The 19,143-nt window shown below is 47.1% G+C and overlaps 1 protein-coding gene across 2 annotated transcripts in view; it reads left to right on the top strand.

The window, feature by feature from the left end:
* Window positions 1-19,143, top strand: part of LOC143959455 (pregnancy-specific beta-1-glycoprotein 4-like) — a 207,338-nt gene that overhangs the window by 174,457 nt on the left and 13,738 nt on the right. Inside the window, exons 4-7 of one of the 2 annotated variants that reach the window (XM_077468106.1) lie at window positions 1,172-1,435; window positions 3,389-3,616; window positions 8,022-8,249; window positions 12,716-12,943. In XM_077468106.1, the coding sequence (XP_077324232.1) occupies window positions 1,172-1,435; window positions 3,389-3,616; window positions 8,022-8,249; window positions 12,716-12,943 (948 nt within the window). The remainder of the gene's footprint in view (window positions 1-1,171; window positions 1,436-3,388; window positions 3,617-8,021; window positions 8,250-12,715; window positions 12,944-19,143) is intronic. The other variant, XM_077468107.1, reaches the window with a different exon arrangement.

Below are 19,143 nucleotides of genomic sequence, written 5' to 3'. Positions count from 1 at the left end.
TGTTGTTCTGCTGCTGTGGGGGGTCCAAGACCTGGCATCTCCCCCTGCACCCCTGGCTGTCTGTTTAACATGCGGAGGGAGCGAAGAGCAGGAGGAATAGCTGATGTAGTTAAATAATTAGTTCTGGAGGTTTAACAGTTTCTGGTATGCCCTTAAATTTGATATTATTCCTCTGGAGTGATCCTCTAAATCAGCCCTTATCACTTGGAGGAATCGGATTTCTTCAGTGTGATGGTCATAGGCATCCGCCATTTTGTTATAAACTGAGGTATGTTCTGTCACCACTTTTTCCAGGTCGGTCGTGCATTCCTCTACCCGATCATTTCTTTTTCTAAGGTAGATATAGAGGAGAGCAGTTCATTATGAAAGTCTCTTTGCAGAGAAAGCAGAATGAGCTTTAGTGTGTGCTCAGATGCTGGCTGGTCACTGACAGGGAGGGCTGCTAGGGAGTCTGAGGGATTTCCTCAGGGTTTGTGTGTGTCTGGACATCCCAGTGCTGCTTCTTAAGCAGTGGTTCCTTAGCAGGGGAAAGTGCTGGGGACAGTGCAGCCAGCTCACCCCTATCTGAAGATGATTGCTGGGGAGAGGTAGGCTCTGATGTGAGATTTTTCATGGGTTCTGAATTGTCTGAAGGTCCCTGCATGATGCCTGTGTCCTAGGAGGGATCACAAGCCGCCGCACCTTCGTCATCTTTGGATGATTGCATGGCTGGCTGTGGGAAATAGTCAGTGAGGTGGCGGAGCTTGTGGAGGCTGAGGTATTTCCTCTTGGACATACCGTCCATTCGCTGAGGATGAGGGCTCCCCTCCGGTGCATCAGGGAGAGGGAGCTGCTGCTGGTAAGTCCTGGGAGCAGCTGTTTGTCTTGGAGCTGAGCAGAGCTGGGTGGTTAAGCAGCCATCTTGCTCCGTGACTGGCCACGCCCCCCAGGAAGGAGTCAATTTTTATTGGCTGATGGTCCCCTCCTGTAGAGATCAATCAAAGCCTAGGAATCCCAATTACACAATTGGCCCCTTTAGGATCTTGCAATAAAAGTTTCTGCAGCAAAGATATTTCAGGAATTCTGTGACTTTTTATGACTGTAATGGATTGGGGTGGACGGGGTATTACAGGGGAAATCATATTTCATTATAGTGCAATGTTACAGATCTCCCCATCTCTGTGTCTCTCAGTTCCGGTATCAGATCCAGTTCTGGATGTGAGGTGTCTCCAGAATGGCAGCGCTGAGATCTCCTGCTGGGTGGAGATTGGGACTGACCCCTCCATCTACCTGACTGTGAGTGGAGGATTGGAGGTATATGATGTCACCAGCTCAGAGCGGACAGTCCGTGTCACTGTGCCTCCTGTGTCACCACCCGATTCCTGGAATATCAGATGTTCAGCAAAGAACAACATAAGTGAGAGTTCCACCAATCAGACACAAGACGCTTGTCCAGGTGAGTGACGTGTGACCTTTCCCTTCCCTTTAGAAAGGCCCGGAGTGAAAAGAAAGAATGCACTAGACGTAGGGCCTGCATGACAGGGGTTAAAAGGGGCTTGTTAGGACCTAGTTAAGGGCACAGGATAGGTCAGTAGTTGTAGGGGGCAGGCTTTGAGCGGGGAGGAGAATAAGTTATATTTTTACAGGAATGGGAGGGCTTTGGTTAGCAAAAGAAAGTGAAGGAGCAACTTCTCACCCTCCCGCCCTGTATAAGGTGGTTTGGAACCAAATACGGACTCTGGGGGTCTTTCTAAGTAAGATGGGTTGATGGCGGGGTGCAAGGTCCTTTTTAGGTTATCTGGGCACCAAAAGGTATGGTGTAGGGACCCGCCTGAGGCACGGCTCCCAGGTGGTGGATGTGGACCTGCTAGTTGTCTCTGAGTTGGTTTTTGCGGCTGGAGGCCGGGGAAGTGACTAGCAGGTACTGTCCTGGTTTTTTATGCCTATTAGGACCTTGCATCCTTTGCTCTTTAAATAGTCTGGTCTGATTTGTTATGTAATTAATGTTAATTATTGGTTATTTATATTTATTAACCACTTTCAGCCTCAGACCATTTTGCTGGCTTAAGACCAGACCACTTTTTGCGATTCGGCACTGCATCGCTTTAACTGGCAATTGTGCGGTCGTGCGATGTGGCTCCCAAACAAAATTGACGTCCTTTTTTTCCCACAAATAGAGCTTTCTTTTGGTGGTATTTGATCACCTCTGCAGTTTCTATTTTTTGCTCTATAACCAAAAATAGAGTGACAATTTTGAAAAAAAACTTATTATTTTTTACTTTTTGTTATAATAAATATCCCCCAAAAATGTATAAAAAAAACATTTTTTTCCCTCAGTTTAGGCCGATACGTATTCTTCTACATATTTTTGGTAAAAAAAAAATTGCAATAAGAGATTTATTGATTGGTTTGTGCAAAAGTTATAGCATTTTCAAAATAGGGGATAGTTTTATGGCATTTTTATTAATAATTTTTTTTTTTTACTAGTAATGGCAGTGATCAGCAATTTTTATTGTGGCTGCGCCATTATGGCGGACTCATCGGACATTTTTGGGATCATTGTCATTTATACAGCAATCAGTGCTGTAGTAACCCCGCGGCAATCGAGTCCGCGGGACCCACGACTGGACTTACGGGGGTCCCGATCGGTCCCGAGCACGCCGCCGGCGGCGCATACGCGATGGCAGGGCAGCATATAAAAATGTATGTACCTCTACGCCAATATGCCTGCCCGTGCCATTCTGCTGACATACATCGGCATGCGCCGGCCGGGAACTGGTTAATAAGAAGGCTTCTATGGTCAATTTACTCCAATTGGTGTAGTGTGGTCATTAAGGAAAAAGGTGTGTTTTTTTTTTTTTTTTTTTTTTTTTTTTAGTATAGCAGTAACAAGACATATTTAATACCATAGTCATGGATTTGAGTCATAATTCCTGGCAAAATGGCCCAATTTATTGATTGTTATTTATAAATATACACAGTACATATATACTAATACCTCCCAACTTTTTGAGATGGGAATGAGGGACACCTATTAGCAAAAGTATGTAGGCATAGGACACCCCCCCTGCCACACCCCCGTAAAGGAGAATTATACAAAAAAATTATTAGTTAAACCCACAAGTGCTTTTTTTTTACCACTACTATTCCTTTATATTGGCTTTTGGAATTTACAAATGCAGAAATTCAGCATTTGGATGAAAGGTTTATCTCTGGGAAACACTTTTTTAAATAATACATTTTATATACCATTATACAGATTAGACCAAAATGAGGGACAAATGAGGGGGACAGAGGGACAGTCCCTCCAAATCAGGGACAGTTGGGATCTATGTATACTTCATTCATTTCTGCTTTTCTTTTTTTCTGCTTTTCTAATCTTCCCATAATGTGATTTCTCCTCCCCCAGTCCCCCTCTCTGACATCACTGTGACCTCCTCCTGTCTCCCGGATGGGAGCGCAGAGGCCGAATGTTCGGTGAAAGGATCAGATCCGCGTTATTCCTGGAGTTTGGATGGAAGATCCGTCTCCTCACCCCGCCGGGTAACTCTTCTTCCTCCGGTCTCCGGAACCCTCCACTGTGATGTCACCAATAAGATCAATAATCTAAGTAGATCCATCAACATCTCTTGTGCAGGTGAGTGAGAGAAATGTCTCCAGGCTGAAATTACTACTAAAGTTTTTACTGAGAGATAAAATATTCCAGATATAAAGATTACAATCCAGGAAATACATAACATGACAGAATGATCAGCTTCCATCAGAGCCTTTTACCTTCCCATATAGATCACACCCAGAGGTGTATCATGGATGGGGCCACAGGGTTGGTTTCCCCGAGTGAAAAATTCTTAGCCCTTGTACACACGGTCGGAGATTCCGACAACCAAATCCGTTGGATTTTGTCCTTCAGATTTTGTCCGAAACTGTTGTATACACACGGTCGGACGAAGTTGTCGGAAAATCCGATCGTTCAGAACGTGATGACGTTATTTTGTTACAACGGGACTACGTTCAGGCTAGTAGCCAATAGCTTTGGTGTACAAATCTGATCTGAGCATACGTGGCACATTGTCCGATCGGAATTCTCTACACATGATCGGAGCATTTTGTCGGAAAATATTTCTGGCAAGTTGGAAAATTTGGTCTGACGGATATTCTGATGGAAACAGTCCGATGCATACCACACACAGTTGGAATATCCAACAAAACGCTCCGAACGAACACATTCTGTCGGAATCTCTGATCGTGTGTACTAGGGCTTAGAGGGCACAGAGAAGCTGTCCAAGCTGACAGCCAATAATGGGCAGTGGAGGTATCCCTTGCCCCACAGCATGCCCATTGCATACATGCAGTTGCGGGGTGGGCAATGCCTCCAACACCTATGATTTGTTGTCAGCTTTGATAGCTTTCAGGCAGGATAGCTTGAGTGGTTTTGAACTTGTGTCACCCCTACCTAGGAGGTAACCCTGGACACTGACAACCAACCCGTCACCACTGACCACACCACAGAACAAGTCCTAATATAAAATACAAAAACCTAAATAGAGACCCAACATTCAGTAGAAGAGGTCATACACGTACATAATGTGAGGAGGACACCAGAATGAGCTGCTTCATAATCTCACAATTTATAATTGTGAGACCTTCTAATTTTCCCCCTATAAATCTACCAAGACATTTATAGATGAAGCCCAATTCCAGCTAAGACTTTTTATAAACTATTATAACAGAGATAAGAAGAGTTAGAACTTCTGGCAGTTTTTTATTGCTGTCTTGCTCCATATTGGGAAGATTTCCTTTCACTTCCTGTGTGGTCACCATGATACTCTATCAATTTCCGTGGTGGGGACAGGGAGCCAGTGGCAGGAACTATAAGGGTCGCTGCAGTCACACTTGTGACTGGGCCCTGTCGTTCTGCTGCTGTGGGGGGTCCAAGACCCGGCATCTCCCCCTGCACCCCTGGATGCCCATTTAACATGTGGGGGAGAGAAGAGCAGGAGGAATAGCTGATGTAGGTAAGTAATTCGTTATGGAGGTTTAACAGTTTCTGGTATGCCCTTAAATGTAATATTATTCCTCGTGGAGCGATCCTCTAAATCAGCCACTATCACTTGGTGGAATCGGATTTCTTCAGTGTGATGGTCATAGGCATCCGTCATTTTGTTATAAACTGAGGTATGTTCTGTCACCACTTTTTCCAGGTCGGTCATGCATTCCTCTACCCGATCATTTCTTTTTTGTAAGGTATACATAGAGGAGTAGAGATGCACGAACTTCTGACGGGACGTTTCGCGTACGCGAACCGCGAACGCGGCCGAAAGTTTGCAAACCTCAAAGTTCGCGGTGGGCCCCATTGACTTCAATGGCAGGCGAACTATAAAAACCTACAGGTCATATTTCCAGCCACAAAATAATTACTACCTGTGCACACATAGTCCCACCACATGGCCACTGACATAACACATGAATATTAAGTAAATCTCGACAAATACAAGCATTCTTTTTTTATATGTGAAACTTTGACAATTCAGGACTCAGGAGCACATGAAGGCAATGGAGGAGAGGACAGGTCAGGGTAGGCTATGAAGAGGGTGCAGGAGATGATCACCAGCACCGTGATATAGAGCACTGACACCAGCATCATGATGGAGTGCACTGACACCAGCACCGTGATAGAGTGCACTGACACCAGCACCGTGATAGAGTGCCTTGACACCAGCACTGTGATAGAGTGCACTGACACCATCACCATTATATAGAGCACTGACACCAGCACCGTGATAGAGAGGACTGACACCACACCAGCACCGTGATAGAGAGCACTGACACCACACCAGCACCGTGATAGAGAGCACTGACACCAGCACCGTGATAGAGAGCACTGAGACCAACACTGAGATAGAGTGCACTGACAGCAGCACTGATACCAGAAACTCGCTGCTGGGCCCCAAAAATATGACACCGCTCAACCTCTTCAAACAGGAGGGTATGGGCATATAGTACAGTGTGCTTTTTTTGTACAAGGAAGTGAACCAAATGTAGAAAAAAGTCTGTGTGCTTGATTAAATAAATTGTTTATAGAGATATACATGGTCTACTGGTCACATGTGTTGAATTCCTCCGTGATCCATGTCTCATTCATTTTTAGAAATGTGAGATAGTCAACACTGTTGAGAGCTAGGCGAGTACGCTTATCGGTCACGATCCCCCCTTCTGCGCTGAACGTCCTTTCGGACAGGACACTGGATGAGGGGCAAGCCAACAGTTCCATTGCAAATTGGGCAAGCTCTGGCCAGAGGTCAAGCCTGCCCACCCAGTAGTCCAGGGGTTCATCACTCCTCAGAGCGTCCACATCGGCCGTTAACCCGATGTAGTCGGACACCTGTCGGTCTAGGCGTTCCCTGATGCTGGATCCGGATGACACCTGTAGATGGGTCAGCTGAAAGAATGACCTCATATCAGAAGTCACCAACAAATCTTCAAACCAGCCTCTTCTTGCAGGCGCTATTGGATTGGTACCCGCAACTCCTTCTCTGGGAGTGGGAATTGCTCCTCTGCCAGCGCACGCAAAAGCAGAATGCAGCATTTCTCAAAGCAAGGCCTGGAAGTGCTCCATTCTGACAGTCCTCTGTGACGGTGGTAACATTTCTGCCATTTTGTGTTTGTACCGGGGGTCTAAGTACGTTGCCACCCAGTACTGGTCCTTGACCCTTATGCTTTTTATCCAGGGGTCCCTGTTAAAACACTGGAGCATGAAGGCCCCCATTTGCATTAAACTGGAAGTGGTGTGGTGGCCGGGCTCCTGCTCATCATCCAGGATAATGTCATCCTCCTCGTTCTCCTCTCCCCATCCACACGCAACAGCAGGGATCCCAGAAAGGTTAAAAGCATGCTCTTTTTGCTCCTCCTCATCCACCCCGGCACCATGCTCCTCTGACTCCTCTTCAGACTCCTGTTGTTGACTTATCTCAGATAGAGTAGCCCCCCCTGGGAATTCATCCAGCATTGCGACTTCCTCATCTTCCTGCTCCTCCACGGCTTGATCAATGACACGATGCAATGCACGCTCCATAAAGAAGGCATAAGGTACCATGTCACTGATGTCGCCATGGCTGCGACTGACCAGTTTGGTGATCTCATCAAATGGCCGCAGAAGTCTGCATGCGTCGCACATGAGCAGCCACTGGCGTGGTGAAAAAAAACCCAGCTCCCCAGAACCTGTTCTGCCGCAGAGTTCATACAGGTAGACGTTAACAATAGTGTTGCCATCTGCACAGTGGAAATGCACTATACTATGCTTTCTATATGTTCAAGTATTTTATACGTGTATTACACCCCTATATACTGCACACCAAATAGTACACCTATACCAGTCCTTACAAGGACCTTTGTGGACCTAGTAGCTAGTGATTTGCAGACTGTACCTCAGTCCCTACATTGATAAAGGACTGCTGCAGAATAGGGCAGTAATCTGCAGCAGTGCACCAGCAGCCTGTATATTGTACACCTATACCAGTCCTTACAAGGACCTTTGTGGACCTAGCAGCTAGTGATTTGCAGGCTGTACCTCAGTCCCTACACTAATAAAGGACATCTGCAGAATAGGGCAGTAATCTGCAGCACAGCCCTGCACCAGCACCCTATATATTGTACACCTATACCAGTCCTTACAAGGACCTTTGTGGACCTAGTAGTTAGTGATTTGCAGATATATTATACGTGTACAACCCTATATACTTTACACCTATACCAGTCCTTAAAAGGACCTTTGTGGGCCTAATAGTAATAGCTAGTGATTAAACTGACTGTCCCTGCTGCACATAGCATCCTGTCCCTCCCTGCACTGACAAAAGACAGGCTGCTGCAATCACCAGCACAGCAGTGCACTGAACCCTATATATTGTACACCTATACCAGTCCTTAACCTCTTGAGATCCGCGCTATAGCCGAATGACGGCTACAGCGCGGAACTCCTTTGCCGGGACTACGTCTATTGACGTCGCTTTTCTAATCTTCCCATAATGTGATTTCTCCTCCCCCAGTCCCCCTCTCTGACATCACTGTGACCTCCTCCTGTCTCCCGGATGGCAGCGCAGAGGCTGAATGTTCGGTGACAGGATCAGATCCGCGTTATTCCTGGAGTTTGGATGGAAGATCCGTCTCCTCACCCCGCCGGGTAACTCTTCCTCCTCCGGTCTCCGGAACCCTCCGCTGTGATGTCACCAATCAGATCAACAATCTAAGTAGATCCATCAACATCTCCTGTGCAGGTGAGTGAGAGAAATGTCTCCAGGCTGAATTTACTACTAAAGTTTTTACTGAGAGATAAAATATTCCAGACATAAAGATTACAATCCAGGAAGGACATAACATGACAGAATGATCAGCTTCCATCAGAGCCTTTTACCTTCCGATATAGATAACACCCAGAGGTGTATCATGGATGGGGCCACAGGGTTGGTTTCCCCGAGTGAAAAATTCTTAGAGGGCACAGAGAAGCTGTCCAAGCTGACAGCCAATAATGGGAAGTGGAGGTATCCCTCGCCCCACAGCATGCCCATTACATACATGCAGTTGCGGGGTGGGCAATGCCTCCAACACCTGTGATTTGTTGTCAGCTTTGATAGCTTTTAGGCAGGATAGCTTGAGTGGTTTTGGACTTGTGTCACCACTACCTAGGAGGGAACCCTGGACACTGGCAACCAACCCTTCACCACTGAGCACACCACAGAACAAGTCCTAATATAAAATACAGTTTTGATGCAGAGGGACAGAGATAAAAAGCCTAAATAGAGACCCAACATTCAGTAGAAGAGGTCATACAAGTACATAATGGGAGGAGGACACCAGAATGAGCTGCTTCATAATCTCACAATTTATAATTGTGAGACCTTCTATTTTTCCCACAAAAAATCTACCAGGGCATTTGTAGATGAAGCCCAATTCCAGCTAAGACTTTTTATAAACTATTATAACAGAGATAAGAAGAGTTAGAACTTCTGGCAGTTTTTAATTGCTGTCTTGCTCCATATTGGGAAGATTTCCTTTCACTTCCTGTGTGGTCACCATGATACTCTCTTATCAAGTTCCATGGGGGGACAGGGAGCCAGTGGCAGGAACTATAAGGGTCGCTGCAGTCGCACTTGTGACTGGGCCCTGTCGTTCTGACGCTGTGGGGGGGTCCAAGACCCGAAATCTCTTCCTGCACCCCTGGCTGTCTGTTTAACATGCGGAGGGAGCGAAGAGCAGGAGGAATAGCTGATGTAGGTAAGTAATTCATTCTGGAGGTTTAACAGTTTCTGGTATGCCCTTAAATTTGATATTATTCCTCTGGAGTGATCCTCTAAATCAGCCACTATCACTTGGAGGAATCGGATTTCTTCAGTGTGATGGTCATAGGCATCCGCCATTTTGTTATAAACTGAGGTATGTTCTGTCACCACTTTTTCCAGGTCTGTCGTGCATTCCTCTACCCGATCATTTCTTTTTCTAAGGTAGATATAGAGGAGAGCAGTTCATTATGGAAGTCTCTTTGCAGAGAAAGCAGAATGAACTTTAGTGTGTGCTCAGATGCTGGCTGGTCACTGGCAGGGAGGGCTGCTAGGGAGTCTGAGGGATTTCCTCAGGGTTTGTGTGTGTCTGGACATCCCAGTGCTGCTTCTTAAGCAGTGGTTCCTTAGCAGGGGAAAGTGCTGGGGACAGTGCAGCCCGCTTACCTCTATCTGAAGGTGATTGCTGGGGAGAGGTAGGCTCTGATGTGAGATTTTCCATGGGTTCTGAATTGTCTGCAGGTCCCTGCATGACGCCTGTGTCCTATGAGGGATCACAAGGCTCCACACCGGCGCCATCTTTGGATGATTGCATGGCTGGCTGTGGGAAATATTTGGTGAGTTGGCACAGCTTGTGGAGGCTGGGGTATTTCCTCTTGGACATACCATCCATTCGCTGAGGATGAGGGCTCCCCTCCGGTGCATCAGAGAGAGGGAGCTGCTGCTGGTAAGTCCTGGGAGCAGCTTTTTGTCCCGGGGTTGAGCAGAGCTGGGTGGTTAAGCAGCCATCTTGCTCCATGACTGGCCACGCTCCCCAGGAAGGAGTAGATTTTTATTGGCTGATGGTCCCCTCCTGTAGAGATCAATCAAAGCCTGGGAATCCCAATTACAAAATTGGCCCCTTTAGTATCTTGCAATAAAAGTTTCTGCAGCAAAGATATTTCAGGAATTCTGTGACTTTTTATGACTGTAATGGATTGGGGTGGACGGGGTATTACAGGGGAAATCATATTTCATTATAGTACAATGTTACAGATCTCCCCATCTCTGTGTCTCTTAGTTCCGGTATTAGATCCAGTTCTGGATGTGAGGTGTCTCCAGAATGGCAGCGCTGAGATCTCCTGCTGGGTGGAGAACGGGACTGACCCCTCCATCTACTTGACTGTGAGTGGAGGATTGGAGGTATATGATGTCACCAGCTCAGAGCGGACAGTCCGTGTCACTGTGCCTCCTGTGTCACCACCCGATTCCTGGAATATCAGATGTTCAGCAAAGAACAACATAAGTGAGAGATCCACCAATCAGACACAAGACCCTTGTCCAGGTGAGTGACGTGTGACCTTTCCCTTCCCTTTAGAAAGGCCCGGAGTGAAAAGAAAGAATGCACTAGATGTAGGGCCTGCATGACAGGGGTTAAAAGGGGCTTGTTAGGACCTAGTTAAGGGCACAGGATAGGTCAGTAGTTGTAGGGGGCAGGCTTTGAGCGGGGAGGAGAATAAGTTATATTTTTACAGGAAGGGGAGGGCTTTGGATAGCAAAAGAAAGTGAAGGAGCAACTTCCCACCCTCCTGCCCTGTATAAGGTGGTTTGGAACTGATTACGGACTCTGGGGGTCTTTCTAAGTAAGATGGGTTGATGGCGGGGTGCAAGGTCCTTTTTAGGTTATCTGGGCACCAAAAGGTATGGTGTAGGGACCCGCCTGAGGCACGGCTCCCAGGTGGTGGATGTGTACCTGCTAGTTGTCTCTGAGTTGGTTTTTGCGGCTGGAGGCCGGTGAAGTGACTAGCAGGTACTGTCCTGGTTTTTTATGCCTATTAGGACCTTGCATCCTTTGCTCTTTAAATAGTCTGGTCTGATTTGTTATGTTAATTAATGTTAATTATTGGTTATTTATATTTGTTAACTACTTTCAGACCAGACCATTTTGCTGGCTTAAGACCAGATCGCTTTAACTGACAATTGCGCGGTCGTGGCGACGTGGCTTCCAAACAAAATTGGCGTCCTTTTTTTCCCACAAATAGATTTTTCTTTTAGTGGTATTTGATCACCCCTGCGGTTTTTATTTTTTGCGCTATAAACAAAAGTAGAGCGACAATTTTGAAAAAAACTCATTATTTTTTACTTTTTGTTATAATAAATATCCCCCAAAAATATATAAAAAAAACATTTTTTTCCTCAGTTTAGGCCGATACGTATTCTACATATTTTTGGTTAAAAAAATCACAATAAGAGATTTATCAATTAGTTTTTATAAAAGTTATAGCGTTTTCAAAATAGGGGATAGTTTTAGGGCATCTTTATATATATATTTTTTTTTTACTAGTAATGGCAGCGATCAGCGATTTTTATTGTGACTGCGACATTATGGTGGACACATCAGACATTTTTGACACATTTTTGGGACCATTGTCATTTATACAGCAATCAGTGCTATATAAATGCAGTAATTCCTGTCTAAATGACACTGGCAGTGAAGGGGTTAAGCAGGCGGTGGCAGTGTAGGGGTTAAGTGTTCCTAAAGGCATGTTACTAACTGTGGGGGGCTGGGCTTTGTTTTAGTGAACGCTGATCTCTGCTCCAATCACATGGAGCAGAGATCAGAGTCACTTGTTGCTAGGCAGAACAGGGAAATGCTGTTTACAACGGCATCTCCCCGTTCAGCCGCCCCGTGAGACGATCGCGGGTAACCCTGCGGCGATCGAGTCCGCGGGACCCGCGACTGGACTCACGGGGGTCCCGATCGGTCCCGAGTGCGCTGGCGCATACGCGATGGCAGGGCAGCATATAAAAATGGATGTGCCCGCCCGTGCCATTCTGCCGACTTACATCGGCATGCGCCGGCCGGGAACTGGTTAATAAGAAGGCTGCTGTGGTCAATTTACTCCAATTGGTGTAGTGTGGTCATTAAGGGAAAAGGTGTTTTTTTTTTTTTTTGTATAGCAGTAACAAGACATATTTAATACCATAGTCATGGATTTGAGTCATAGTTTCTGGGAAAATGGCCCAATACATTGATTGCTATTTATAAATATACACAGTACATATGTACTCACACCTCCCAACTTTTTGAGATGGGAATGAGGGACACCTATTTGCAAAAGTATGTAGGCATAGGACCCCCTGCCACACCCCCTTAAAGGAGAATTATACAAAAAAATGATTAGTTAAACCCACAAGTGCTTTTTTCTTTTTACCACTACTATTCCTTTATATTGGCTTTTGGAATTTACAAATGCAGCAATTCAGCATTTGGATGAAAGGTTTATCTCTGGGAAACACTTTTAAAAAAAAATACATTTTATATACCATTATACAGATCAGACCAAAATGAGGGACAAATGAGGGGGGCAGAGGGACAGTCCCTCCAAATCAGGGACAGTTGGAATCTATGTATACTTCATTCATTTCTGCTTTTCTTTTTTTTCTGCTTTTCTAATCTTCCCATAATGTGATTTCTCCTCCCCCAGTCCCCCTCTCTGACATCACTGTGACCTCCTCCTGTCTCCCGGATGGGAGCGCAGAGGCTGAATGTTCGGTGAAAGGATCAGATCCGCGTTATTCCTGGAGTTTGGATGGAAGATCCGTCTCCTCACACCGCCGGGTAACTCTTCCTCCTCCGGTCTCTGGAATCCTCCACTGTGATGTCACCAATCAGATCAATAATCTAAGTAGATCCATCAACACCTCCTGTGCAGGTGAGTGAGAAAAATGCAGGAAGGACATAGCATGGCAGAATGATCAGCTTCCATCAGAGCCTTTTACCTTCCCATATAGATCACACCCAGAGGTGTATCATGGATGGGGCCACTGGGTTGGTTTCCCCAAGTGAAAAATTCTTAGATGGCACAGAGAAGCTGTCCAAGCTGACAGCCAATAAAGGGCAGTGGAGGTATCCCTCGCCCCACAGCATGCCCATTGCATACATGCAGTTGCGGGGTGGGCAATGCCTCCAACACCTATGATTTGTTGTCAGCTTTGATAGCTTTCAGGCAGGATAGCTTGAGTGGTTTTGGACTTGTGTCACCCCTACCTAGGAGGGACCCCTGGACACTGGCAACCAACCCTTCACCACTGACCACACCACAGAACAAGTCCTAATATAAAATACAGTTTTTATGCAGAGGGACAGAGATAAAAAACCTAAATAGAGATCCAATATTCAGTAGAAGAGGTCATACAAGTACATAATGTGAGGAGGACACCAGAATGAGCTGCTTCATAATCTCACAATTTATAATTGTGAGACCTTCTATTTTTCCCCCAATAAATCTACCAGGACATTTGTAGATGAAGCCCAATTCCAGCTAAGACTTTTTATAAACTATTATAACAGAGATAAGAAGAGTTAGAACTTCTGGCAGTTTTTTATTGCTGTCTTGCTCCATATTGGGAAGATTTCCTTTCACTTCCTGTGTGGTCACCATGATACTCTCCTATCAAGTTCCGTGGTGGGGACAGGGAGCCAGCGGCAGGAACTATAAGGGTCGATGCAGTCACACTTGTGACTGGGCCCTATTGTTCTGCCGCTGTGGGGGGTCCAAGACCCGGCATCTCCCCCTGCACCCCTGGCTGTCCATTTAACTGAGCTGATGTAGGTAAGTAATTTGTTCTGGAGGTTTAACAGTTTCTGGTATACCCTTAAATGTAATATTATTCCTCGTGGAGCGATCCTCTAAATCAGCCACTATCACTTGGAAGAATCGGATTTCTTCAGTGTGATGGTCATAGGCATCCGCCATTTTGTTATAAACTGAGGTATGTTCTGTCACCACTTTTTCCAGGTCGGTCGTGCATTCCTCTACCCGATCATTTCTTTTTTGTAAGGTAGATATAGAGGAGTAGAGATGGACTAACTTCCGACGGGACGTTTCGCAAACGCGAACACGGCCGAAAGTTTGCATACCGCAAAGTTTGCGGTGGGCCCCATTGACTTCAATGGCAGGCGAACTTTAAAAAACCTACAGGTCATATCTCCAGCCACAAAATAATTACTAGCTGTGCACACATAGTCCCACCACATGGCCACTGTCATAACACATGAATATGAAGTAAATCTGGGATCGACAAATACAAGCATTCTTTTTTTATATGTGAAATTTTGACAATTCAGGACTCATGAAGGCCATGGAGGAGAGAAAAGGTCAGGGTAGGCTATGAAGAGGGTGCAGGAGATGATCACCAGCACCGTGATATAGAGCACTGACACCAGCACCATGATAGAGTGCACTGACACCAGCACCGTGATAGATTGCACTGACAGCAGCACCGTGATAGAATGCACTGACACCAGCACCATTATATAGAGCACTGACACCAGCACCGTGATAGAGAGCACTGACACCACATCAGCACCGAGATAGAGAGCACTGACACCACACCAGAACCGTGATAGAGAGCACTGACACCATCACCGAGATAGAGAGCACTGACACCAGCACCGTGATAGAGAGCATCGAGACCACACCAGCACCGAGATAGAGAGCACTGACACCACACCAGCACCATGATCAAGAGCACTGACACCAGCACCGTGATATAGAGCACTGACACCAGCACCGACATAGAGAGCACTGACAGCAGCACTGATACCAACAACTCGCTGCTGGGCCCCAAAAATATGACACCGCTCAACCTCTTCAAACAGGAGGGTACGGGCATATAGTACAGTGTGCTTTTTTTGTGCAAGGCAGTGAACCAAATGTAGAAAAATAGTCTGTGCTCAATTAAAAAATAGTTTATAGGGATATACATGGTCTACTGGTCACATGTGTTGAATTCCTCCGAGATTCATGTCTCATTCATTTTTAGAAATGTGAGATAGTCAACACTGTCAAGAGCTAGGCGAGTGCACTTAACGGTCACGATCCCCCCTTCTGCGCTGAAAGTCCTTTCGGACAGGACACTGGACGAGGGGCAAGCCAACAGTTTCATTGCAAATTGGGCAAGCTCTGGCCAGAGGTCAAGCCTGCCCACCCAGTAGTCCAGGGGTTCATCACTCCTCAGAGCGCCCACATTGGCCGTTAACCCGATGTAGTCGGACACCTGTCGGTCTAGGCGTTCCCTGATGCTGGATCCGGATGACACCTGTAGATGGGTCAGCTGAAAGAATGACCTCATATCAGAAGTCACCAACACATCTTCAAAACGGCCTCTTCTTGCAGGCGCTGTTGGATTGGTACCTGCAACTCTTTCTCTGGGAGTGGCAATTTCTCGATGCAAGGCCTGGAAGTGCTCCATTCTGACAGCCCTCTGTGACGGTGGTAACATTTCTGCCATTTAGTGTTTGTACCGGGGGTCCAAGTACGTTGCCACCCAGTACTGGTCCTTGCCCCTTATGCTTTTTATACGGGGGTCCCTGTTAAAACACTGGAGCATGAAGGCCCCCATTTGCACTAAACTGGAAGCGGTGTCGTGGCCTGGCTCCTGCTCATCATCCAGGACAATGTCGTCCTCCTCGTTCTCCTCTCCCCATCCACGCACAACAACAGGGATCCCAGAAAGGTTTAAAGCATGCTCTTCTTGCTCCTCCTCATCCGCCCCAGCACCATCCTCCTCTGACTTCTCTTCAGACTCCTGTTGTTGACTTGCTCAGATAGAGTAGCCCCCCTGGGAATTCATCCAGCATTGCGACTTCCTCATCTTCCTGCTCCTCCACAGCTTGATCAATGACACAACGCAATGCACGCTTCATAAAGAAGGCATAAGGTACCCTGTCACTGATGGCGCCATGGCTGCGACTGACCAGTTTGGTGATCTCATCAAATGGCTGCAGAAGTCTGCATGCGTCGCACATGAGCAGCCACTGGCGCGGTGAAAAAAACCCAGCTCCCCAGAACCTGTTCTGCTGCAGAGTTCGTACAGGTAGATGTTAACTGCATGTTTCTGCTGGAGCAGCCTATCAAGCATATAGAAGGTTGAGTTCCATTGCGTCAGGCAATCGCAAATAAGACGTCTGACCGGCAGATTGTGTCGCCGCTGAATGTCAGAAAGGCGAGCCATGGCCGTGTACGATCTTCTGAAATGGAAGATTTTCCTTACCTGCCGCAAGATGTCCTGGACCCCAGGGTATTTGACAATGAATCGCTGAGCGACCAACTTTTAGAAGTGTGCCATGCATGGCACGTGCGTAATTTTGCCCTGTTTCAATGCGCTAAGCAGATTGGCGCCATTGTCACACACCACTTTACCAACTGTCAAATTGAGCGGTGTTAGCCACTGATCTGCCTGTGAATGCAAAGCTGAAAGGAGTGCCGGGCCAGTGTGGCTCTTGGCTTCCAGGCACAACAGATGCAGCACGGCATGGCAACGTCTCACCTGGCATGTCGAATAGGATCTGGGGAGCTTGGGCGGCGCAGCGGAAGAGACGCTAACAGCGGAAAAGGAGGAGTCAGCCGAGGAGGAGAGGGAGGAGGATGGAGTAGGAGGAGGAGAAGAAGAGCCAGGCCTGCATGCAATTCGTGGAGGTAAAACCAAATCTATACGGGTGCCACGGGTTACAGGCTTGACGGCCGTCAGAAGGTTCATCCAGAGGGCAGTAAAAGTGATATACCTTCCCTGCCCGTGTTTACTAGACCACATGTCTATGGTCAGATGTTTCTTGGCACCGACACTGTGTGCCAGAGATACATTCACTTGCCGCTGAACATGGCCATATAGTTCTGGGATGCCCTTCTGTGAGAAATACTTCCTTCCATGGACCTTCCATTGTGGTGTTCCAATGGCCACACATTTTCGAAAGACCTCAGAGTCCACCAGTTTATATGCCAGTAGTTGGCGGGCTATGAGTTCTGACAAGCCAGCCGTCAACCGTTGGGCAAGAGGGTTATCCAGCATCATTTTTTTACGCTCGAACATTTGGCCCATGGAAACCTGCCTTTTTGCAGAAAAACGTGAGCTTGGCATGAGGCTGGACAGTGAGAGCCTGGAGTGTGGCTTTGTGTATTCGGTTGCTCCCACTGGGCTCGGAGATAGCAGCTCATGTGCCTTCTTAAGTCCGTCGTCCCTAGGTGAGGGTTGGGCTTACTGCAACTTATGTATTGACTGCAAAGATTGCAGATGGCAACACTATTGTCATTAGCGGACACGTTAAAAAAAACCCACACTGCGGAGCCATGTTCCGGCGTCCTGGGAGCACCAGATGTGACCGTACATGGTCGATGACTCGCTCCTGATACATTTGCATTCTGCTTTGTCCCTCCTGTGCAATCTAAGTTCTTCCTGCTTCTCCTCCCTATCTGCTGGTCCATATCTCCCTCTGAACTCCCCTCCTCTTCCTCTCTTGTGGGCACCCACGTGGCATCACTAGACATGTCATCATCGACGTCACCTTCCCCACCACTATAATTAGAGATCTCGGAGTAGGCAGCAACAGCGGGGACAAACCTCCTCCTTGGGCTGATCTGGGTACTGTCGTCAGACTGCTGAGCGGTGGTTGTTGCTATCTCCTCTTCCTGATCCAATGCCAAGAGTGGTTGTGTATCGGAAATGTCTTGATATGGAACAGAAAAGAATTCCTGTGACTCAAGCGGAAAGTATGTGGTGGTGGTGGTGTTGTTGGTGGTAGTGTCTTTGGGGGTGCACATAGCAGAGAGTGAAGAGAAGGGTGCAGATCGAGAGGATGAGGAGGGTGCAGAAGAGTAAGGCTGAGTGAGCCACTCAACCAAGTCTGGTGCGTCCTTTAAAGTAATTGAACGCACCTTCTGCAACTTCCCACTTTGGCTCAAGCCTGCTGCTCCTGCCCTATCCCTATCACCCCTGCGGAAGGGCCTGCCTCTTCCTCTGCCTGTCATTTTTTAAATGACTCTGTGACAAAACTCTCAGTCCCTATACTGATAAAGGACTGCTGCAGAATAGGGCAGCAGTCAGCAGTAGTGCACCTCAACCCTATATATTGTGGACCTATACCAGTCCTTAAAGAGGAAGTAAACCCTGATGGGTTTACTTCCTCTTTTTTTCCCTGCAAAGGTAAAGCATAATGGACTACTATGCATCGCATAGTAGCTCATTATGTGTCACTTACCTGACACAGGAGCCAGCGAAGTCGCCGCTGATCCCTGTAGTCCGCCGCGTCCATCTTGCTGGTGGCGTCTCGCAGCTCCGACCAATGACAGCGGCGAAGCCGCGATGACGTCACTCCCGCGCATGCGCACGGGAGTCGCGCCTCGCAGCTCCGCCGCTGTCATACGGCGAGGCCGCGATGACGTCACTCCCGCGCATGCGCACGGGAGTCGACAAATTTGGCAAATCCATTCTTGGACTTGCCGCATTTAGTGCGCATGCGCGCCGCTGTCTACGGCGCATGCGCCGTAGACAGCGGTGCCCATTTTCGGGCAAATATCTCCTAAACCATATAGGTTTAGGAGATATTACTTGGACCTACAGGTAAGCCTTAATCTAGGCTTACCTGTAGGTCAAAGTTGTTTGGAAGGGTTTACTTCCATTTTAAGGATTAGCAGACTTTACCTCACTCAACCCTATATACTGTAGTACCCTATACCTTACCAGTCCTTATAAGGACCTTTGTGGAACTAGTAGGTTGTGATTAGCAGACTGTACCTCAGTCCCTATACTGATAAAGGACTGCTGCAGAATGGGGCAGCAGTCAGCAGTAGTGCACCTCAACCCTATATATTGTGGACCTATACCAGTCCTTAAGGAATAGCAGACTGTACCTCACTCAACCCTATGTACTGTAGTACACTATACCTTACCAGTCCTTATAAGGACCTTTGTGGAACTAGTAGGTTGCGATTAGCAGACTGTACCTCAGTCCCTATACTGATAAGGGACTGCTGCAGAATAGGGCAGCAGTCTGCAGTAGTGCACCTCAACCCTATATATTGTGGACCTATACCAGTCCTTAAGGAATAGCAGACTGTACCTCACTCAACCCTAT

The sequence above is a fragment of the Lithobates pipiens genome, unplaced genomic scaffold (assembly GCF_037356315.1).
Source record: "Lithobates pipiens isolate NorthernLeopardFrog02 unplaced genomic scaffold, aLitPip1_a1.2 Scaffold_76, whole genome shotgun sequence".
In the NCBI taxonomy this organism is placed as follows: domain Eukaryota; kingdom Metazoa; phylum Chordata; class Amphibia; order Anura; family Ranidae; genus Lithobates; species Lithobates pipiens.
The sequence above is the reverse complement of the archived record's forward strand: the minus strand, read 5'-3'. Positions and strand labels throughout refer to the sequence as shown.